Source organism: Zingiber officinale, chromosome 3A (genome assembly GCF_018446385.1).
Source record: "Zingiber officinale cultivar Zhangliang chromosome 3A, Zo_v1.1, whole genome shotgun sequence".
Classification (NCBI taxonomy): Eukaryota; Viridiplantae; Streptophyta; class Magnoliopsida; order Zingiberales; family Zingiberaceae; genus Zingiber; species Zingiber officinale.
In genome coordinates this window covers 81,118,699-81,141,736 of record NC_055990.1, presented here as the reverse complement: position 1 = coordinate 81,141,736, position 23,038 = coordinate 81,118,699, and the positions used below count along the sequence as shown (strand labels likewise).

Here is a 23,038-nt window from a genome sequence, read left to right as displayed (position 1 = left end):
CTTCTTCTTGCCTTTCGACTTAGAAGTAGAAACATTTTCAGCAAAGTAAATTTGAGAATTATAACAAAATATCCCTTCTGTTGCCTGAAGTTCTGTCAGTAGTTCTGCTAATGAATAAATCCTTTTATTCATATTATAGTTCAGGCGGAACTGCTCAAAACTTTTGGGCAGCGTTTGGAGAATAATATCGACCTGGGTTTCCCCATCGATTTCAGCTCCAAGGATTTCTTATTAAAGGATTATTTAATAAGAAATAAAAAATTATTTCTAATATTAGGGCATTCACATTAATTACCCTATCTAAAATGTTATCTTAAAATTTGGATAGGATAGCTAAAAATTTTTTGTATCAACTATCCTATTCATTCTCTAAATTTAACATTTATGAATAATATTTCTTTAAATTTAAGTTATGAATTCCATTATTTAACTATTATAAAGAAGAGAGAAAAAAATAGGGAAGCTGTTATATGATATAGTAAAAAATGAATATCCAAATTTAATAAAATAATTTTTTAATATAAATTATGTATTTTAAATAAGAAAACTGATATTATTCCAGCTTATTCTTAATTCAACTTAAACTCCATATGAGAGCTCATGTACATCGTGGAGTAATAAGCTTTAGCTTTAGCAAGTTTTTTTTTGGTTTCTATAACAATTATGTATATCTAATATATTTTTATGAGTCTGAGATTTTGTCAATAATTATTTTATTATATGAAGTAAATTAATTGTCATTATATGATTTTTATATAAAAAAACAGATAGTATGGTGTGGCAAATAAAAGTTTCTAACACGTTTTGGGTGCATTGATAAAGTTGAGAAATGAATTAAATATTTGTTAAAATTATTGAGAATTAAACAAGATATTTACCCTTTAATTTAATATTTGTTAAGGAAACTTTTATTTTATCCCAATTTTCATTAGTTTTTCACAATGTTTAAAGACTTTTTAAGTTTCCATTTTATTTCAAAATTTTAGGGGCATGTTGATAAAACAACAAGTTTAGGGGCACGTTGAAAACGCAACGAAAGTTAAAAGTGCAAAAATAAAAGTTTCCATTTTGTTAAATATATTTTTAAATAAATAAAATGATGAAAATATCAAAATATTTTAGGAAAAGTGCGGAAATTTGACGCCACAAGTGCAATGGATTAAGAGAGGCTCGAAGCGAAGCAAGACCAGTGAATGAAGGGGTAAGCCCCGACCGCGCCATGGCGGCAGTCTCCTCGCCTCTCATCCACTCTTGCCTCCGATCCCATTCTCCTCGTCTCGCCAGTTTGTTCCTTCCCTCGACTCTACTACGGAGGCCTCCTCACCACTTCAAATCTTTGCCGACCGGTAGTTGCCGCAGACTCGCCGTTGCATCCTCTTTTACCTCCTCCGCAGTGGAATCGGATCCTCGTCTGGCAGTCGGTCCGGCAGTCGAGGTGAGCGATGGGACCTCCGAGGTCAAAAAAGAGGAAGATTTAGTGGAGCAAAGGATCATCCTTCCAACTAATGAGTCATCCGAGAAACTACTCCGGATTCGCCACACGGTACTTTTTTTTTCTCCCTCGTCTATTTCTCTTGTTTATTTCTATTTCTGGAAAGAGAACAAAATCCTTTTCTGCCAGTTTGTGGGTAAACTTTTTTTTTTTACTTTCTCTCAGGAACCATCTCAAAGTTAGATTCTTATGTTGTAAGGGTATTTCCTTTTTTATCTTTATAAAATTGGATGATTATGATTCTTTAATGCGTTCTGACATTCTCAAGAAAATATAGAGAACAAATTTTGTTGCAGAGTGGATAATCTAGTTTTGAGCGATTATAGATAGGAAAAGTTTATGTTATATGGAATTGAAGGTTGAACTATGAAAAATTTATATTATATGGAATTGAAGGTTAAACTATGAAATGAGTACACAAGTATAAGATGACAGTTGTAAAAATGATGATGTTAGGGTGAATGTGCGGACATATGAAGATACACATCATACAAAATGAAAATGTTAGAGAGTAAGTCAGGATTGCATTGGTTGGAAAAACTCTAAGAGATGCAACTAAGATGATATGAATATAATATGAATATATACTTCAGTGACCAATAAATACCCTAATTAGATGATGTAAAATTATAACAAATATACACATTAATTGAGAAGGACAACGATAGCAAAAAAAAAGTTTGGTTAATAACGATAAAATAAGATAAAATTTATTTAAATATATGCTGATATTTTAGGAGATCAAACTTAATAGCGTAGGAAGATCCATATAATCGACATCATTTAGTAGGATAAAGATTTGGTGGTTGTTGTAGAGATAGAAAAAGTTAAAATAAGGATAACATGTTTTAAACTTCAGCAATTTCCTAAAGGGCGCACCTAAAGTTGTTAAATTCTCAAAAGGTGCACCTAATATCTATTTTACCGCTTCCGCCAAGAGCTGACTTTTCTCTTTCCTCTATCCCTTTCTTCTTTTTTCTTGTCTCTCTCCTTTGCATTTAACGTCTTTCCTCTCTTCTCTTGCATGTAAACATTTTTCTTCTCTTCTCTTCTCTTTCATCTTTTCCATTTTTTAATTCTTTTATGATGATTTTTAAACACCAACACTGCTCTCTAGTGTTTGTTTTTAAAATAGTGGTGTTGTTTTTTAAAACAGCGGCGTTGGTTTTTAAAAATCAATACCACAGCTCAACATACTAGCACCGTTGTGGTGCTAGTTTTTAAAAAACCAGTACCATGATTTAAACACCAGCACCATCAATACCTTGTGGTGTTGATTTTTTAAAAATAGTAAAGAAGCGCATATTTGTATTCCAGGGCATTGTAGAAATCCATAGAAGTTAGAATGAGTCCAATTAGAGTTCTCTAAGTCCATCAATGGTTTCAAATGAAACTCATTGATTGACTAGGAGATTTGAATTTCTGAAAAGTTGACATATAATAGAAGAGGGTAGTATGGTAAAGGTATATATGGTGTCTGATCCGGAGGGTAATCAGAGGACGTCAAGTGGATAAGGGAGGTTGGTGATCCTATTGAGATGGTGGTTAAAGCAAAGGGAACAATGAGTCGACCTTGGTTTCCATGGAACCCTAACTTCTTGAGTGCCCTTGACTCCTTGGCACCCCTACTTCTCGAGTGCCCCGACTCCTTGGCGCCCCGACTCCTTGGCACCCCGACTTCTCGGGCTCCCCTGACTCCTTGGCACCTTGACTTCTTGGGTGCCCTTGACTCCTTGGCTCCCCAATTTCTTTGGCGCCCTCGACTCCTCGACACTCTATCTTTTTAGGCACTTGTCTTCTTAATACTTGCATGAAATCTCAGAATATTTCATGAAAATGATAACTATCATGCAAATCTTAGATTATTTTAGGAAATGATAACTATTATGCAAATCTCAAATTATTTTAGGAAAAAGACAGCGACATGAATAAGTCTTAAATTATTTGAGGAATTAAATAATGATAACATGAAGATCAGAACATAAGAAAAAAGTCTGTCGTTTCCCTATAAAAGGTAGCCCTTTTCGATGTCCAAGTTACATGCACAGATATACATCTAAACCCTAACATTGCTCTTCTTCTTTGTTATCTAACTTGAGCGTCGTAGTGGTTACACCGAGGAACCCCTGGCTGTCAATCTAACCCTCTTGTTATTGTCTACCTTCGTTCAAACTTGTAGAATCATATTACCATCCTCGTCATTTAACGATTGATGATCAAGTTGACATCAAAGCTAACTCATCGGTAATTCACTCGTCGATGTTCGTGGACAGGATGTCTATGGAAACACTGAGTTAAAAACCTGAATTAGGACGTTAAGATAGATGATGCCAAAAGACCTAACATCATCGTTATGACAACAGACGATTTTGAAAAATTAGAAGTGGCGACGGTACAAGCGGTATTAAAGGAGTTATCCTCGCATTCTCCACCGGTGATCAATCCCTCAATCGAGTCATCGTCTCAGTCGATTAAAGCGACATCGGTGCACTAGAAGGTGCCCTGACCCACGGGAACGCTGCTAGCGGTGTCAATTCGAGTGGGTCAATCGAGTTCAGGTCGGGTTGGGGAAATTTTTTTTTTAAGTCCCAACTCGAAACCCTTAAACTCGAACCCGAACTAAACCAACCCGAATAACCCAAAAACCCAATTCAAAATGACTTTTTTTTTTGCTATTGTCCCTATAATTCTTCACTTTTATTTCAATACTTCATCATTATCGTACTAATATTAATATTACTATATATAAAATCATCATAATTTTCAAAATAATATTTGATTTATTCCTAAAAAAAAATTCACTAAGTGATTAAACCCTAAATTAGGGTCAAATCGGGTCAACCCGAACTCGAAAATTTTCAACCTAAAATCCCTCCAACCCTAGCCCGACCCGAACCCAAAAATTCTCAACTTGAACCTGATTTTTATTGGTCGACTCAGACCGGGTTCATTTTTGACACTTCTAAACGCCGTAGTCGGGTTCATTTTTGACACCCCGAAACGTCGCAGTCTACTTCTCCCATACTAATCGGTAAGTTTGTTGCGAGCGAACTTTCTGTAGAATCTTTTGGTGAAACCCCTTATTGGGATCCTCCAAAGGAAAAAACCTTTGAATTTAGTAGAACGAGAGCCCTTCGAGGCCTTCCATTCTTGAGGGGCAACCTCCAAGATGAATTGCTAAGGCACTTTCAGGTGTTGTCATATCGTCAAATTTAAAAATACTTCTTTATTATATCAATATACGGATAGCGTCAAGTGTCGAGTTTTCTTAACCATGTTCTCGAACTCGACGCAGAGATGGTTTAGTTGACTCCCTATCTCTTCTATTCAAACTTTGAGGAGTTTAAAGCTGTCTTTATGCAACACTTCACAACTAGTCAAAGATATAAATAAAATGCCGCATGATTTGTTCGCTCTCAAACAAAAACTCAAAGAACCCTGAAAGAATATTTATAACGGTTTAATCGGGTGGCCATGGATGCTCCCCTAGTTATCCTAGAGGTACAAGTCAGTGCTTTCTCGTAAGGCTTGATTGATGGAGATTTTTTCAGGTTTTTGGTGAAAAAGCTCCCAGTCAACTTCGAAGGATTACAAGTTCGATACTTAAGTATATTCAAGTCGAGGAAGCCTAGTCCGCAAAGAGAAAAGAAGCTCTGACTCTAGCTTCTGCCCCCACTCATCCAGATCGTAGAGCCCTCCTTCGCCCTTGCGAAATTGGGGAGTTCACAAATCAGAGAGGGGAAAAAATGGTACAGACAGTGAAGGTAGCCCCAACTCCTCCCGAATCTGATCGCGTCTCTCGGGGTGACTGAATACTGTGCCTACCATCAATCAAGTATTCACTCTACTCGGGATTACTAACAATATGCGAGGGAATTGAAATGAGTCGTTGATCAGCGGAACACCAATCAGAGTTGGCCCAGTAAAAGAAAATCTCAAAAAACCTTACAAACGCTGTCGCCATCGTTATGCTGATATCAATCGATTCACAAGTCAACGATCTCATTCTCCCTTAAGGTAACCTTGAGGTTCCTCCAGTCTCGTCAAGAGGTAAAAGAGAAAGGAACAAACACAGGCAAGAACATGATCTCGGGCAGTCCCACAAATGGGGACTCCACTCGAGCCCGAAAGGCTCACGGTAAAAGGCAGGGGAGTTATATCGTCAGCATCAGTCGGGAAGAGGAAAAGATCCTTCTATAAATTTCAAACCTAAAGATTTGACAGGAATTAAGCTCCCCCCATGATGATTCTTTAGTAATCAAGGTTTTTACGTAAAGAATGTTTATTGATTCGGGTAGTTCCGTCAATATCATTTTCAAATAGCTTGTGATCAGATGCAGCTGGATGGGGAGAAACTTCATCCTATACATACTCTCCTATATGGTTTTACCGAGCATGAAGTATAATCTATCGGCCAAATTAACCTCTCCCTTTCCTTAGGGGAGGAGCCACTAATGCGAACTCCACAAACATCCTTTATTATCGTAAACACCGCCTCTGCCTACAATGTTATATTAGAGAGGTCGACATTGAGTACCTACTAAGCTGTAGTCTCCACATTTCATTAGAAAATTAAATTCCAAGTAGGAAGCCGAGTAGGAGAGGTTTAATCTAGACCGACTCATGCATGACCCATCGAACTCAAGATACTGCTATCTAAGCCGTCCAAGAGGCGTCGATATCTCGATCGGAGGAGAATCATGAAAGTGTGCAAGTTTATCCCGATCGATCGGGTCACTTGAGTAGCTACCAATCGCCCTTCAGTGCTCAAACAAGAATTAATTGCATGTCTCTCGCGCAATCATGATGTCTTTTCCTAGTCACCGAAGGACGTTACAGGCGTTTCCCAACTATAATGATTTACCAGCTAAACATGCTGTCGGAAGTTCAGCCCGTTCAACAAAAGAAGCGAAATTTCTCACCAAGGCAGGACTAGGTGATTCAAGCAGAGATCGGCAAGTTAATGGAAGTCAAGCATATGCGGGAGGTTTAATTCCTTGACTCGCTAATGAAGAGTTTGCATTGACTTTCATGACCTCAATAAAATCTGTCTAAAAGATTGCTACCCTCTGCCTTGCATTGATCAACTCATAGTTTTTACTTCCGGTTGTGAACTCATATGCATGCTGAATACTTATCAAGGTTATCACCAGATTCCCTTGGCTTCTGAAGATCAAGAAAAGACTTAAGTCCTGCCTAAACTCTCGTCGACTCGGACATAGTCAGGGTCGAGATCTTCCAAGCTGCGGTAGCGGGCTCCCCTTTGCATAAGAGTCGAGTGAGTACCGTATCGCCTTGTCATTTTTAGGCCCAACCTTCCCCGACTCGGACATAATCGGAGTCGAGATCTTCCAGACTGCTGTAGCGGACTCCTCTCCGCATAAGGGTCGAGCGAGTACTATATCGCCTTGTCTTTTTCAGGGTCTAACCTCCCTCGACTTGGATATAGTCAGGGTCGAGATCCTCTAGGTTTCGGTAGCGGGCTTCCCTTCACACATGGATCGAGTGAGTATCATATCACCTTATCCTTTTCAGAGTCCAACCTCCCTCAACTTAGACATACTCAGGGTTGAGATCTTTCAGGTCGTGGTAGTGGACTCCCCTTCCCACAAGCGTTAAGCGAGTACCCTATCATCTTATCCTTTTCAAGGTCCAACCTCCCTCAACTCCGATATAGTCGAAGTCGAGATCTTCCAGGCTGCGGTAGCGGACTCCCTTTTGTACAAGGGTCAAGCGAGTACCGTATTGTCTTATCCTTTTCAAGGTCCAACCTCCCTCGACTCGTATATAGTCGGAGTCGAGATCTTCCAGGCTGCGGTAGTGGACTCCCCTTTATGCAAGGGTCGAGTGAGTACTGTATCATCTTGTCTTTTTCATGGCCAACACCTCTCGACTCGGACATAGTCGGGGTCGAGATCTTTCAGGCTATGGTAGCGGACTCCCTTTCGCACAAGATTTGAGTGAGTACCGTATCACCTTATCCTTTTTAGGGTCCAATCTCCCTCGATTAGGACATCGTCGAGGTCGAGATCTTCTAAGTTGCGATAGTCGACTTCCCTTCGCGTAAGGGTCGAGCGAGTACCATATCATATTTTCGTTTTTAGCCCAAACTCCCTCGACTCGGACAAAGGTTGGGGTCGGGATCCTTCTATTTATAACAACCACCTTCCCTTTCGTCTAAAGGGTTGAGCAGATATTATATCAATCTAGTCGCTATGATGTTAAATTGAAGAAGCATGAATTTCTCAAACCAAATCTCATTAAGTTCAAAAGAAGGGACTATTACAGTGTCCTAAAAGTTTGCTGCATCTTCATTGGGAATGCTCTCGTTGATTTTTAGCAGGTCAATGACTGGAAGAGAAGAATTGGCAGGAAGAATCTCGTTCTCCAGCAGCTGCTTAAGGATGTCATCGATCCCGTGTCGCACCATTCGGACGAGGTGGGTGCTAACCATATCATAGAACTCTTCAGATCATATGAATCCTTTCTACTGGTGGCCCAACATTCGTCCTTTCCAGCTTGGTACTCGTGAAGCTCGAATATCTTACTCTTTATCTAGTTCTTCTGAGCTCCAAGTGTTGCTTGTAGTTCCGCCATGGAGGCCTCCTAGCCTTGCGCCTCAGCGCGAGCATCCTCGATTGTAATAAGGGCAGCCTCCAACTCGCATCGTCGAGCTTCTGCCATAGCCCCGGCTAACTCGGTCTCCTCTCAAGTTGCTCCTAGTTCCACTTTAAGGAGCCCAAGCTCCTTGTTAACCTCCAAATCAACCTGGATGGCCGTTACCTTAGCTGTGGTGGCCTTCAATTCCGTTTGATGCGTGACAATAACAGTTGTTAACTGGTCTATCTCCACCTGCAGTTGACTCACATTGTGCGCCACCCTAATCCTTTTTGTCGTTGCCTCCGCTGTTCCCCTTTTCAGTCGAGTGATTGTTGCCTGATCAGAAGCAGGATCAGTTGTCGCTTCAAGCGATCGATCTCCGACTTTGCGAGGGCCATCTCCTCTTTGGCCACGATCAAAACTTCCTAAGAAGGGGTTGCAGCTAACTGGGTCTCTAGTTCGACTATGCGGGTATGCAACTCTCGCCTGCCCTGCTAGATCTTAGAGTATCACTGGCTGAATATCATTAGCTGAGACATATGCTTAACCCCATTTAGCAAAAGTTTCTATGCTAAAGCCCAGATGGACATGCCCTTGGTTGCTTCTTCAGTGTTCCGTCATTCAATTGTCGCTAGACCGTAGAGGGTGAGATCAGTTTGTTCTCTTCTTGAACTAGTTCTTAGGATAACTCCACGGTGAATGGGACGCCCTCTTAGCCCAACAAATTCTCCCGACGATCCGCAGAACCTAGATCCACGAGAGCGCGTGAAGGACCAGCCCTAATACGAGATTTTCCTGATTTTACAGGGGCATGAGAGTTGTGATCCTGGGAGACAGTGGGATGTGCACCAAGGGAAGATTAGCCATGACTGGGCGACTCTCTTACCTGACTAGCGCACTTGATGGTTGAACCGGCGAGCGGATCAATGGATCTGGGGATCCGATTAGGACTCATGTGGGAGCGGACGGACCCGAATGGTCAGCCGAGGGTGTAGACAAGTGACACCTCTTCCTTGCAATTCTAAGAGGGCTTCCGACTTCGTCGATGAAGTTGGTTTTGATGCACTAGATCGATGAATTGGAGACCTTCTCGACTCCCTCGTCGGGTTCGGTTCTCTCACCGCCAGTTGAGGAATCACCTCCGTTGGAGCTATAGCTAGGGTCGGAGGTGCTCTTTCTTCGGGTGCTGCCTTAGTAAGATCAACGATGATTCTACGGCGTGCCTCCAGCTCTGCTGTAGTGAGTTTCATCACCTTGTTCAACGATGCCCTCATCATCATATCAGCTGCAAAAAACAATATGTAGATATCAAAACTCATGATGATGAGAATTCTTATTAAATGAAGCATTCAGGGGAGTCGGTTTGGGGCTCAATTTGAACATATGCATCATTCCTTCCTCGATTAGGACGTTGTTGCTAAATTGCAAGCCCAATAGCTTCTGGATGCACTAAAATAGCCTTGCTTCAAGTGATAGTCCTTCAAAGCGGGAGGTGGGGGCAATTCTCTCTGCCACCGAGTCGTCCAAGATATGAGACTCAGGGATTTGACAAAGAAAAATTGTAATTTTCACTCCTTGTGTGAAGAGGTAAACTCCTTAATCAGGCTAATCTCAGCTTGGGATGAAAAGAAAAAGACCCATCTTCCATCTTCTTTCGGTAAAATAAGAAATAGAAGATGCAAGGGGAAAACATAATATGATACAAACGGATTACTACCCCAGTTAAGATGCGGAAGGAATTGGTGTCAAGCTGCGATAATAAGATATGAAAATATTGTGATACTTCGATAAAAAAAAAAATAGGATAGGGAAATATAACCCACTCAACATATGACTTCAGAAGAAGGTCACAAAACTCGAAGAAGGATGGTCTGGCCAATCATTACCATTCGGAAGCCCTAATAGATGGTCGGTCAAAATCTCATAGATAGTCCTTAATCAATCCAAGGATGCATTAGGAAAGCTTGATGTAGTGGATCTATACCAAAGAGAAGAAGAAATTCTCCGACCATGAAGTACGCTTCTAGACTACCAAAGTGCAAAGAAGAATCGTAGGGATGAACCAAATAGGTAGGAAGGTGAGCTCAGAGACGAAGAAGATTAAGGACGGAAAATGCATAATCAATGATCATGTGCAAGGACATTATTATCTGACCTAATATAACCCGACTAGCTGAATAAAGACCATTGGATCTCTGTGTTACATGAGCGGGATAAATTTCCAACCATAGAATCAAGCACATGGAGTAAATCAAATCTAAGTAATCATTAGTTGGTGAAAGACACTTAGTCTTCTCTGTTGCTGGTTATATCACATTAATGTGATGCAACCTCGAAGACACTAGTGGATTATGGCTCGAGAATCGAGATGGATGATGCAGACGATGTTTTTAAAAAGAGTGCCTGCATTTAATGACATAATGACAAAGGCATGTTGACATTTAATACGTAATCTTTTCAGAAATACGCAAGCGATCCATCACGTGACTTAGGTAATCGAGGCAGCTGGAATTATTCCGATTGCACACCGGTCCTATTGGTTGGATTCTCGCCTCCTTCGACTAGACTTGAAGGGAGACTTGTGATTCGGAGGATAATTAGAGGGTGCCATATGGATAAGCGAGGTTAGTGATCTTCCTGTGATGGTGGTTCAAGCAAAGGAAAAACCGAGTCGACCATAGCTTCCTTGGCACCCTTGACTTCTTTGGCACCCTGACTCCTTGGCCACCCTGACTTCTTGGGCGCTCCCGACTCCTTGGCACCTCAACTTCTTGACCACCCCCGACTCCTTGGCACCCCGACTTCTTAGGTACCCTCGACTCTTCAACACTCCATCTTTTTCGGTGCTTGTCTTCTTGATAATTGCATGAAATCTCAGATTATTTCAGGAAAAGGATTATCATCACATAAATCTTAAATTATTTCAGGAAAAAATAACTATCACGCAACTCTCGGATTATTTCAGGAAAAAGACAGAATCCCTAATATTGTTCTTCTTCTTTGTTTTCTAACTTGAGAGTCAGAGTGACTATGCCAGGGAACCCTCATTGTCATTCTAACCGTCTTCTTATTGTCTACCTTCGTCTAGGCTTGTAGAATCATATTACTATCCTCATTGTCATTTATGTAGGGGATCGGTGGCCGGCTAGAAGGGGGGTTGAATGGACGGCGCCCCCAAATCGATCGCTTCCTACGTATTCGTTAGTTGCACAGCGGAATAATACAAAACTACAACACGAATACAAAAACTAAAGACAAAGAAAGGAAATGCAAACCAATACATGTCAATGTAACGTGGTTCGGAGATAACTTGCTCCTACTCCACGGTTGTCCGTAAGGTGGACGATCCTGATCCTTCGGTGGATTAGCCCCCGACAAACTCCGGCTACTCAAGCAACTTCTTGTGGGTGGAGAAACCTCACCACAACACCAACCAATAACACTTGGACACAAGAGAACCTTGAGCACTTTGGTGACTACTAATTAGGCTTTAACCAAGTCTAATTTCGTCCACCTTGGCCGGCCATCCCAAGCTCCTTCTTATAGAGCTTGGAAGAAATCAACAAGCTGATTTGCCCGTTACTAGTCGACTGGTCCTTGCACCAGTCGACTGGTGTCAGCCCAACGACATGCCAACGACTATCTACCAGTCAACTGGTCCCAAGACCAGTCGACTGATCCCAACCATTTCGGGCACAGAGAGCTTCTGTGCTCACCATAAGTCGACTGATCCCAGTACCAATCGACCGGTATAATCCTATACCTAGGGTTCCCATCCCGAGTACATTTCTCTCAGCACTCGGACCCTCACGACTCACTTGACTCTTCTTTGCAGCCTTAACCTCTTGCCTTCAAGCCTACTTCCTTTGGCTCTCGTCCCTCGGATGCATCTAAGCCCGCGGCTTGTACCCAATGCCATCCTTCGCGTATAGCTCGAAGTCGCTTCCCTCGACCCTTGTTCTTGCTGCCTTGTCCATGGTCCCTCAAATGTATATAAGCCCGCGGCTCATCCCCAATGCCATCCTTCAGCCATCAACCTGAGTCACATGTGTATCCTGCAGTCCTGTACAATTCAAGTACACATATCAAATACAAAGGTGAACCTAACTTAAACCCTTTGCCCAAACACCAAAACACATGGTCGCACGCACCATTGGGATTGCTCCAACAATCTCCCCCTTTTTGATGTTTGGCAATACGTTTAAGTTAGGGAAAACATAATAGCAAAACAATATGCTAAAAACAATGGACTTACGATGCCGAGACTATACACTTGGACTTACTCCGCCGAATGGGCTTACGTTGTCAAGGCTACACACTTGGACTTACACCGCCGAATGGACTTACGTTGCCAAGGCTACACACTTGGACTTACAACGTCGAATGGACTTACGTTGCCAAGGCTACACACTTGGACTTACACTGCCGAAACAAAATGCAACATGCATTGTAACCTATTCCAAGGCTCCCCCTACACCTAAGCTCTCCAATGAGTTAGGATTTTCACACAGGGATTTTTAAGAACCTATCACAAGGCTCTCCCTACGCAAAAGCACTAAGGTTTTCCCAACTAAACCTTACTTCTCCCCCTTTGCCTAACATTCAAAAAACTCTCCAACAATATCCCAATTGTTGAAAACTTGTCGTCCAAATTGATCCTAAACTTATGTATTTATTCCCCATGGATCCCATACATCTAAACGAGTTGACACGGTCAAGAACAACGCTGAAAAACACTATCAGGCTGGTATCAGTCGATTGCCCCTTGGTACTAGTCGGCTGATCCTATTGAAATCAACACACAGAAGCATTCTGTGTTCGAAAAACACTGTTACCAGTAGACTGGTATCTGCACCAATCGATTGGTACCCTATTTCTGAAAAAATCGGCCTTTTCTGGCCTACTTCAGAAATGCACAAGAAATTCCACAGACCTCCAAAAATCCCCAAATTTTGTAGAGAGGTCTATTGTACCCATGTCTACTTGGGAAAAATACATTACAAAATGTATCTATCACCAATCCCAAGATTGATACAAAATTCAAAACTAGCTAAATGGTTCAATTGAACCTTGACCTAAAGTTCTAGTTTTAGCTTCCTCTTGATGTATTTGCCCAAACGAACCCACAATGCATCCCTAGCATTGGTTTATGTGGCATCTATTCATCCAAAAGCAATTATCATGCTATATGACTCCAATGTCATATTTCTAAGCCTGAAACACAACCCAATTGTGCTAAATCATTAAGGTTGAGACTCAAATCCGTCTTCAAACCTTTTGGCACATTCCATAACCCATCTAGAATCCCAAGTAGTACTCACTTGAGATCCATTTGCCATGAGTCCCAAATTGACTCTTTGAGCTCCCCCTAGAGCTCTTAACCTTAGCCACCTCCCTAGGTGACTCATCCACAATTGCTAGGCCACATCGGTGCACCTTCGGTGACACTTGGCCTACAAAACTAACCTTCTTAACCTTGGACACCTTGTCCTTGGTTAATTTCTTCTTACCACTAAATGACTTTCCTTTGCCATTTATTGACTTCTCCTTGCTGTAGTCATATGCAACCCTAGCATAAGACTTTCCCTTAGCCTTGGAGAACTCTCCCTTGCCATAATCATTTGCCACCTTAGCATATGATCTCTCCTTGCCTTAAAGGGACTAGATCGGTATCCCAAGCCCAATCTTTCATGGTTGGGTCTTTGGCTACCCAACACCATATTTAATTCCTTAAATCCAACATTGAATCTCTTAAGGAATTGTTCTAACTTATCAAGCTTTTCTCTTAAAGCTTGATTCTCCTTCTCTAGGTTTCTAACCCTAGAGTTAATTTGTCCAAATTGGACATTCCTAGACCTACCAATTCTAGGCATATCTCCCCTTCTTAGGATTAATTCCTTGGTTTTCCTTAGGTCTACCATTTATAGGTTTATCATGCATGACTTTCTTAGGGTTTTGATCTATATTAACCCTATTCCTATCATGATATTTAAAACCAAAATTTTGCATGGGCATATAATGATAATCAAAATCATTTCTCCTAGCATGCATGGGAACATAAGACTTTGAATTTGACTTTGAATTGCAATTCAAATTAGGGTATACCTCCCTTACCCTTGAAGCTCCCCCTTGACTTGAGCTCTTCTTCTTCTTCTCTCATTTCTTCAATTGTTCCAACTTCTTGAGCTCTCCCTTCCTAGGGCATTTTGTCTGGTAGTGTCCCTTCTCCCCACACGTGAAGCACACAATTCTTCATTCCTACAACCCTTGTTAGTGTTTAAAATAACTTGAATGGGTTTAGGAGTTACCTTCTTCTTACCCATTGGACACCTACTCTTGTAGTGCCCCTTCTCATTACATCCGAAGCAAATGATGTGGTCCTTTGACTTGACTTCGGTGGAGGTGCTTGCTAGGTTGACCACTTCTAAGATCTCTTCTTCATCCTCTTCACTTGTCTTGGATTTTTCTTCAACCTTTGAGGATGTCTCCTCATCCACACTAGTGGATGACATTTCTTCATCCTTCTCCTCTTCGGATGTTGAGCATGGCTCAACTTCCGGTTGCTCAACCTCCTCTCCTTGAGTAATTGAATCCATCTCCTTGGGCTCTACCTCTTCATGTGTAGGCAAAAGTTCCTCTCTTAGAACTTTCTTCAACTTACTCCACAACTCGTGGGCGTTCTTGTATTCACCTACACGACTTATCACGTTAGAGGGCAAAATTTCAATCAACATTGATATTACCGTTGAATTTGCCTCCGATCGTGTGGTTTGCTCCTCCGTCCAATGTCGTGGTCGGAGCTTCTTCCCTTTCTTGTCCTTCGGGACTTCAAATGGTTCTTCCACCACCATCATTGTGTCTTAATCCGTTTCGAAGAAATTCTTCATCTTCACCATCCAAAAGGTGATGTCCCATAAGCTTCCTCCTTCGAATTTTGGCGGATCAATTAAGCCGGTCATCTTTGCTTCCTTGGCAGTTAGTCCAATGGAGAGCGTCCCGCTCTGATATCACTTGTAGGGAATCGGTGACCGGCTAGAAGGGGGGTTGGACAGACGGCGCCCCCAAATCGTTCGCTTCCTACGTATTCGTTAGTTGCACAGCGGAATAATACAAAATTAAAATACGAATACAAAAGCTAAAGACAAAGAAAGGAAATGCAAACCAATACACGTCAATGTAACGTGGTTCGGGGATAACTTGCTCCTACTCCACGACTGTCCGTAAGGTGGACGATCTCGATCCTTCGGTGGATTAGCCCCCGGCAAACTCTGGCTACTCAAGCAACTCCTTATGGGTGGAGAAACCTCACACAACACCAATCAAGAACACTTGGACACAAGAGAACCTTAAGCACTTTGGTGATTACTAATTAGGCTTTAACCAAGTCTAATTTCGTTACCTTAGCCGGCCATCCCAAGCTCCTTCTTATAGAGTTTGGAAGAAATCAACAAGCTGATTTGCCGGTTACTAGTCGACTGGTCCTTGCACCAGTCGAGTCGACTGGTGCCAGCCCTACGACAATCTACCAGTCGACTGGTCCCAGGACTAGTCGACTGATCCCAGCCATTTCGAGTACAGAGAGCTTCTGTGCTCATCACCAGTCGACTAATCCTAGTATCAGTCAACTGGTACAACCCTATACCTAGGGTTCCCATCCCGAGTACATTTCTCTTAGCACTCGGACCCTCACGACTCACTTGACTCTTCTTTGCAGTCTTGATCTCTTGCCTTCAAGCCTATTCCTTTGGCTCTCGTCACTCGGATGCATCCAAGCCCGCGGCTCGTCCCCAATGTCATCCTTCGCGTATGCCTCGAAGTCGCTTCCCTCGGCCCTTGTCCTTGCTGCCTTGTCCACGGTCCCTCGGATGCATACAAGCCCGCGGCTCATCCCCAATGCCATCCTTCACAGGACCCGAAGCCATCAACCTGAGTCACATGTGTATCCTGCAGTCCTGCACAACTCAAGTACACATATCAAATATCATGGTTCTGACATCCCTATGATAAGTTATGTGTATGTACCAATGTTGTCAAAATCGCGAGTTGGAACGTAGAATCGCACGATTCTACGCGTTTTTGGTGGCCTTCCGCGTTGCGTGCCCAGGCGGAAGCGGAATCGGGTGGAATCGTGCAGAATCGCGTGGAAGCGTAGCGGAAATCGTAGACTTGTAAGAGTCCAACGATTCTACGCGAAATGTCCGCTGGTTTTCTAAGACCGGAAGGTCGATCGCAGCGATCGATCAAACACGGGTCCAAGAAACCCTAACTTTCCTAAGTCGCGTCACGAGCCATCGTCGCCGCAACTGCTGTGCTTCGTTCTTCTTCAGCAACCATCGTCTCCTTCACGTACGCGTCTGTCTCCTCCTCCCTGTGCGTCCGGTGTGCGTCGACCGGCACTGTGACTGACTTCGATTAAAGGTACGCCACCATCCGCCTCTGTCCCTTCTCCATCTATCTCATTCGTGGGTCTCTGTTCTTTACTTCTTTGGTCGTCTCTGTCCCGTCTGCATCTCTGAAAGCTGTTGGCCACGTCTGTGGTTCGCGAGCTGCTGTTGCAGAGTTGCAGTGTCGTTGGTGAAGCTGAAGCTGCGTGGTGGTGTTCTTGTTCTTCTTTAATTTCACGAAAATGAGTAGAGAAGCTAGTGTTGGTGGGTCTGGTGAAGCAAGCTCCAATAGTGGTGCAGCCACTCCAAGCGTAGCTTCCACAACTAGTGGAACTTCAGATTCCAAAAGATTGGCAATGAATGCTCCTGGAAATAGATCTGATCCAGGTTGGAAACATGGAATTGCAGTTGATGAAAATCCAAAGGAAGTGCAATGCAAATACTGTCAAAAGGTGATAAATGGAGGGATTTATAGACTCAAGCATCATTTGGCAGGAACACAAAAGGATGTTGGAGCATGCAAGGCTGTTAGTGATGATGTAAGGAAGGAAATGTGGAAAATTGTATCCTCATTGCAAGAAAATTTAATAAAGAGGGCAAAGGAGATTGAAGGAAGATCAAGTGATTCAAGTCCTCTTGGCCAATATGAAGATGAGGAGGTGGAGGGTGCAAAAAGACAAAGGCGAGAAATTGCAAAGAATCCTGCTGATCTATTCAAGAAAAGGGGTGTGAGTAGTCAAACTACCATCAATGGCATTTTCAAGAAGAATTTGAGGGAGGAAGCTTGCCAAGGGATTGCCTCTTTTTTCTACAATAATGCTATACCTTTTCATGTGGCAAAAAGTGATGAATTCAAGAAGATGCTAGACTTGGTTGCAAGACATGGTATTGGCTTTAAGCCTCCATCCTACCATGAGATTAGAGTCAAGTATTTGAAACAACAAGTTGATTGCACCAAAGAAGTTATAGAGCAGCACAAAGCATTTTGGAAGAAAATGGGATGCACAATTATGACTGATGGGTGGACAGATAAGAGGAGGAGGACTATATTAAACTTCTTGGTTAATAGTCCTATGGGAACCATTTTTTTGAAGTCAATTGATGCATCTGATATATCTAAAACAGCTGACAAGATTTTCAAGTTGATGGATGAAATTGTTGAAGAAGTTGGTGAAGAGAATGTAGTGCAAATTGTCACAGACAATGCAGCAAACTACAAAGCAGCCGGGGAGATGTTGATGGGGAAGAGAAAGAGGCTATATTGGACGCCTTGTGCAGCTCATTGCATCGATTTAATGTTGGAGGATTTTGAAAAAAAGATACCAATACATAAAGAGACAATTGCACGAGGTAAAAAGATCACAACTTACATCTATTCAAGGACTGCGCTTATTTCTCTATTGCATCATTTTACCAAAGAAAAGGATTTGATTAGACCAGCCACTACCCGTTTTGCCACATCTTACTTGACTTTGGGTTGCTTGAATGACAATAAGGGAGCATTGATTAGAATGTTTACATCCAAAGAATGGAAATCTAGTCAATTTGCAAAGACTAAAGATGGAAAGGTTATTGAAAATGTGGTAATGGATAAGGACTTCTGGAAAAGCATTATTACATGCTTGAGGAGTGCTTATCCTTTGATCAAAGTCCTTCGTTGGTAGACTCAGATGAGAAGCCTGCCATGGGGTTCATTTATGAGGAAATGGACAGGGCCAAAGAAAAGATACAAGCTGCCTTTAATGGTATTAAGAAAAGGTAACTTAATTTATTACTAATTATTAAATACTCGTATAAATTTATAATTTCTTGGAAACTAATTCAAATTTTTTCTCACTCTTTAGTTACTTGCCTCTATGGGAAATTTCTCCTTGCACCATTACTCCCGTGCGCCACCTTCTTCATACTGTGCGATCGTAAGTTGACAATTACAAATATCCAAGCTTCGAAGTGTAGTGAGATGTTCCAGAACGGAAGTTGCCTCGTAAACATTTTAATGACAATTTAGTGAGCGAAGTAAGACCTCGTAGATAACTTGTCAAATCTTTGTGTTTGTTAAGAATTTCAAGTTTTGAGTTTTTTCAGTGCTATTTTAACTGTGCGATCCCTTCTTCCTATTCTCTAATACTTAACTTGATTATTAAATGGTTAATTATGAGGATAAAATGGTAAATGTATAAAAATGGAATTCAATTCAAATAGATTCCAAATTAAGGAATTCAATTCAATTCTATTATTCACTAATTCATTCCAAACATAGGAATTGAATTCAATTCCTGCCAGAATTCAATTCCTTCACTTAAGTTGTTTCCAAACAGGGTGTTAGAGAAAAGAGAAAAAAAAAAAGGAGAGAGGAGAGATATTTTGGAAAAAGATAGCGGGTCAGCATTTGATAGGAGACGTAAAATGGGAATGAGATGCGCCTTTTGGAAAAATGAAACTTAAGTGTGCCTTTTGGGTATTCAGAAATTTTAAATGCGCTCTTTGAGAAATTGCCGTTTAAACTTCAAGGATGAAACATTCGTGAAACAATTTATATTCCTTATCTAAAATGACCTAGGTATTTAAAAGAATGCTTTCATATTTTTTGAGTTTATATTCTGCGGTTTAAGAATGTTTGACAGTGAGAAAATCATTCGCCATGGATGAGTTGTACATTTCCATAAAAATATATTGCAAAAAACGCACTATTTTGTTCAGTTGCTATGAACGGTTATGTGGCTTGCCAACTATGTCACTCAGATTTGAGTACAAGTAGTTGATATGGGTGTCGATCTAAGTGCCCAACACAGTCTTTTCTAAGCACTTTTACATGTGATCAAAAGGAATACGAGGGTGTGAGGGTGTCAACATGGAATGTTAGTGTCTAATGTCTTCCATTTATATGGAGTAAATATTGTTTTAGAATATCAATACTTAACCCAAAGATGCAGCTTTTGTGTTAGGACTATATGTTTGCATTATAATGATGTATTAGGAATTAGAAGGTAGAAATTAAGCTCCTAGTTGTCCTACTAACATTAGTACAACTGTTATAGTTTTTGCATTTCTCTGCAGTGTGCACATGTTATGGCGATGGCTGTTCAGAGGCTCTTCCCTGGTTCTAAAGTGGCCATAGGTCCGTGGATAGATAATGGCTTTTATTATGATTTTGATATGGAGCCTTTGGCGGATAGAGACCTAAAGAGAATAAAGAAGGAAATGGTGAGTTTAAATGATTTTTTGAATTTAGGTTATAGATTTGAAGTTTCACAAGCATATTCATTAGCTTATTGTTTCAGGGTACAGAATTCATTTCTTACATCATCTGTAGGATCGAATTATTAGTCGGAATCTGCCGTTAATAAAAGAAGAAGTCTCCAGAGAAGAGGCCAAGATACGGATTATGGCTCTTAATGAGCCTTATAAGTTGGAAATATTGGAAAGTATAAAGGAAGAGCCTATTACGATTTATCATATAGGTAATTTTGGATTTTTTTTTTGTTAACTTGTCATAAATTCATGAAATTCCCAACAGGTATTATGACTAAGAAACAATATAAGCATCCATGATAGATTATAAACAGCACTTTGACTTTTGCTTATCTTGTAAATGCCGTTTCCTCACCTAACTGCCCATCATGCAGGAAACGAATGGTGGGATCTTTGTGCTGGACCCCATGTGGACTCAACTGGACATATAGACAAAAAGGCTATTGAACTGGAATCTGTTGCTGGAGCCTACTGGCGAGGTGATGAGAATAAACCCATGTTGCAAAGGATATATGGAACAGCATGGGAGACTGAAGAACATTTAAAAGCTTTCCTTTATTTAAAGGAAGAGGCAAAGCGACGTGATCATAGGCGTCTTGGTCAGGATCTCGATCTGTTCTCTATACAGGTACATCTCCATTAACTGTAATGATAGCTAGGTGATACATGTTCATGCAGTAACCTTCTATAGGACCTTTTACACAACACGTCATCATAGTAAGATGCTATCTTTACAGTAGATAAGTGGAAAATAAATGAACTGTTGAAAGTAATTTCAAAATACTATTTCAGTGGCTGCTTATTTCGGTCTGTTTACTGAGCCTATAAAGGATTGTCAAATATTCCTCTTACCTTGACAGGAAGATGCAGGTGGAGGGTTGGTGTTTTGGCATCCAAAAGGTGCCATCATGAGGCACCTTATTGAAGATACATGGAAAAAAATTCATCTGGACCATGGTTATGAGCTACTTTACACTCCCCATGTTGCCAAGGTTGATCTATGGAAAATCAGTGGCCACTTGGAATTTTACAGAGAAAATATGTATGATCAGATGAACATAGAAGATGAACTCTATCAACTTAGGCCAATGAATTGTCCTTACCACATATTGGTTTACAAAAGGAAACTGCAATCATACAGGGATCTTCCCATCAGAGTTGCTGAGTTGGGAACAGTATACCGATACGAATTGTCTGGTAGCTTGCATGGACTGTTTCGGGTGCGAGGGTTTACTCAGGTACCTCTGGATAAGTTCATTATGCTGTATGTTTGTTGTACAACCTTAATTGTGTTAGTGGTTTGAATTCAAACTTTGTTTTCATGTAGGATGATGCACACATTTTCTGTTTGGATGACCAAATTAAACATGAGATCAGGGGTGTTCTTGATTTAACAGAGAAGATATTGCTTCAATTTGGTTTTAGAAAGTATGAAGTTAATCTTTCAACCCGGCCAGAGAAATCTGTTGGCAGCGATGATATATGGGAAAAAGCAACTTCTGCCTTAAGAGATGCTCTCGATGACAAAGGTTGGCATTATCAGATTGATGAAGGTGGTGGTGCTTTCTATGGTCCAAAAATTGATCTAAAGATTGAAGATGCTCTTGGAAGGAAATGGCAATGCTCAACAGTGCAGGCAAGCTATTTGGAAATTTTCTTATTCAAATTCGTTATGTCTCTTTTGAATGAGCATGTGAGCTAACTGATGCTAGTTTAGGTTGATTTCAATCTGCCAGAGCGGTTTGACATGTCATATGTTGACTCCAATGCTGAAAAGAGACGTCCTATTATGATCCACAGAGCTGCGCTTGGGTCCCTTGAGAGATTTTTTGGTGTCCTTATAGAGCATTATGCTGGCGACTTTCCACTATGGATTGCTCCGATCCAAGCTCGGATTTTACCTGTAACTGATACTGAGGTGTGCTCTATGATTCATATTGAGTATTCTATCAAGATTTAAGTCAACGCTTGATTGTGTTATTTTTCTCTGAGAGATTCTTTTTTCTTGTTCAAATGAAATTTCATTGTCCTTGGAAATTTGACCCTGGCCCAAGTTTAATCTCGGTTAGTTAGAATGGAGATATTTGACAACCTGAATTGCCTCCAATTAGTTGTTAGTTCATAGTTCTTGTAATGTTTTCCACGACCTGTTCATGAATTTGTCATAAGTGCCCAACTAAGTTTATATGTAGATGTTAGATTGTTTACATAAATCATTCCTAAAACTTGTCTTAATCCGTCCTCGCACAACATTATTTTCAGGTCCAGTACTGCACTGAGATTGTCTCAAAACTCAGTTCTACAGGCATTCGAGCTGAGATATGCCATGGTGAGCGCCTACCGAAACTCATAAGGAATGCAGAAAAACAGAAAGTGCCTTTGATGGCTGTTATTGGGCCAAGAGAAGTCGAGACTCACACAGTAACTATTAGGTCAAGGTTTGGAGGTGAACTAGGAACCATGACGATTGACGAGTTCATCAGTAGAATCAAGTCGGCAGCGGAAAAAAGAAGATTCTTATAAAAAGCTTATGAATCATCCTAACCAAGTTTGTTCAGTCATCAAAAAAACTTAGATGTATGCTCAAACATAGCCATGCAAATTTTGTGCATTATTTTCTGTGACTTAGATACTATTTTGTATGCACTATATATTTTGTTTGATCGTTTAAAAACGCAGTGGAAAATGCTTTTAAGACAGATTAAATAACAAGTTAGCAAAATAAAAATGAATTCAGTTAAAAAAAACAATGATTGGAAAATATAGAATGGCTTTTTAAAATGTTTGCACAGTAGAAATAAAAAAAAAAGAAATATGCACTTGTCTAAAAGCGTAACGAGATGGAGAGTTGGGACGGCGGGCGGTGACTCCGGAGAAAAGATAGGCAACGACTCCGGGAAAGATGAATAACAATGGATCTGAGATTCAAAGCAGATTTCGAAGAAATTTAGTCAAAAATACCTCCTAGCGACGAGAATAGTAGGTTGAAGCTAGATTTGAGAAACCCGAAGCAGATCTAGGGAAGACTCCGGCAAATTAGGATACCGTGATGAAGAAAACCACAGGTCAATATTTCGACGGATGCTATTACCTCCTGCGCACCATGGAACCAACCGATAAAGCATTAATGACCTAAGACCGGGGTGGGAATCCCTAGCTAGGCCCTCCGACGCTCAAGTCAGTCTTCTCTCTTCTCAGTAAGAAGAAAAAGAAGAAGTACAGTAAAACTGAAGTGGAACTAGGGTTTTGGTGGTGGCGTTGGGCGTACCTTGCCAACGAAGAGGATTCCCCTTTTTATACCACCTCATGC

The 23,038-nt window shown here is 41.1% G+C and overlaps 2 protein-coding genes across 2 annotated transcripts; both read left to right on the top strand.

Moving 5' to 3' along the window:
• Positions 1 to 1,153: 1,153 nt before the first annotated feature.
• On the top strand, positions 1,154 to 22,427 carry LOC122052015 (threonine--tRNA ligase, chloroplastic/mitochondrial 2-like). Its single transcript, XM_042613394.1, has 8 exons — positions 1,154 to 1,543; positions 19,534 to 19,680; positions 19,790 to 19,937; positions 20,103 to 20,356; positions 20,589 to 20,966; positions 21,056 to 21,364; positions 21,446 to 21,646; positions 21,991 to 22,427. Exons 1-8 carry the CDS (start codon positions 1,220 to 1,222, stop codon positions 22,249 to 22,251), a joined length of 2,022 nt encoding a protein of 673 aa, XP_042469328.1. The 5' UTR covers positions 1,154 to 1,219; the 3' UTR covers positions 22,252 to 22,427.
• Positions 16,612 to 18,335, top strand: LOC122052016. Its single transcript, XM_042613395.1, has 2 exons — positions 16,612 to 18,234; positions 18,321 to 18,335. Exon 1 carries the CDS (start codon positions 16,719 to 16,721, stop codon positions 18,138 to 18,140), a length of 1,422 nt encoding a protein of 473 aa, XP_042469329.1. The 5' UTR covers positions 16,612 to 16,718; the 3' UTR covers positions 18,141 to 18,234; positions 18,321 to 18,335.
• Positions 22,428 to 23,038: the final 611 nt, after the last annotated feature.

Bases quoted from the DNA above. Each gene is read 5' to 3' on its own strand.
- LOC122052015 (XM_042613394.1), top strand. From the start codon at position 1,220: ATGGCGGCAGTCTCCTCGCCTCTCATCCACTCTTGCCTCCGATCCCAT. The intron at 1,544-19,533 runs GTACTTTTTTTT...ATTTCTCTGCAG, and splicing joins TACTCCGGATTCGCCACACG to TGTGCACATGTTATGGCGAT. The intron at 19,681-19,789 runs GTGAGTTTAAAT...CATCATCTGTAG, and splicing joins AGAGAATAAAGAAGGAAATG to GATCGAATTATTAGTCGGAA.
- LOC122052016 (XM_042613395.1), top strand. From the start codon at position 16,719: ATGAGTAGAGAAGCTAGTGTTGGTGGGTCTGGTGAAGCAAGCTCCAAT.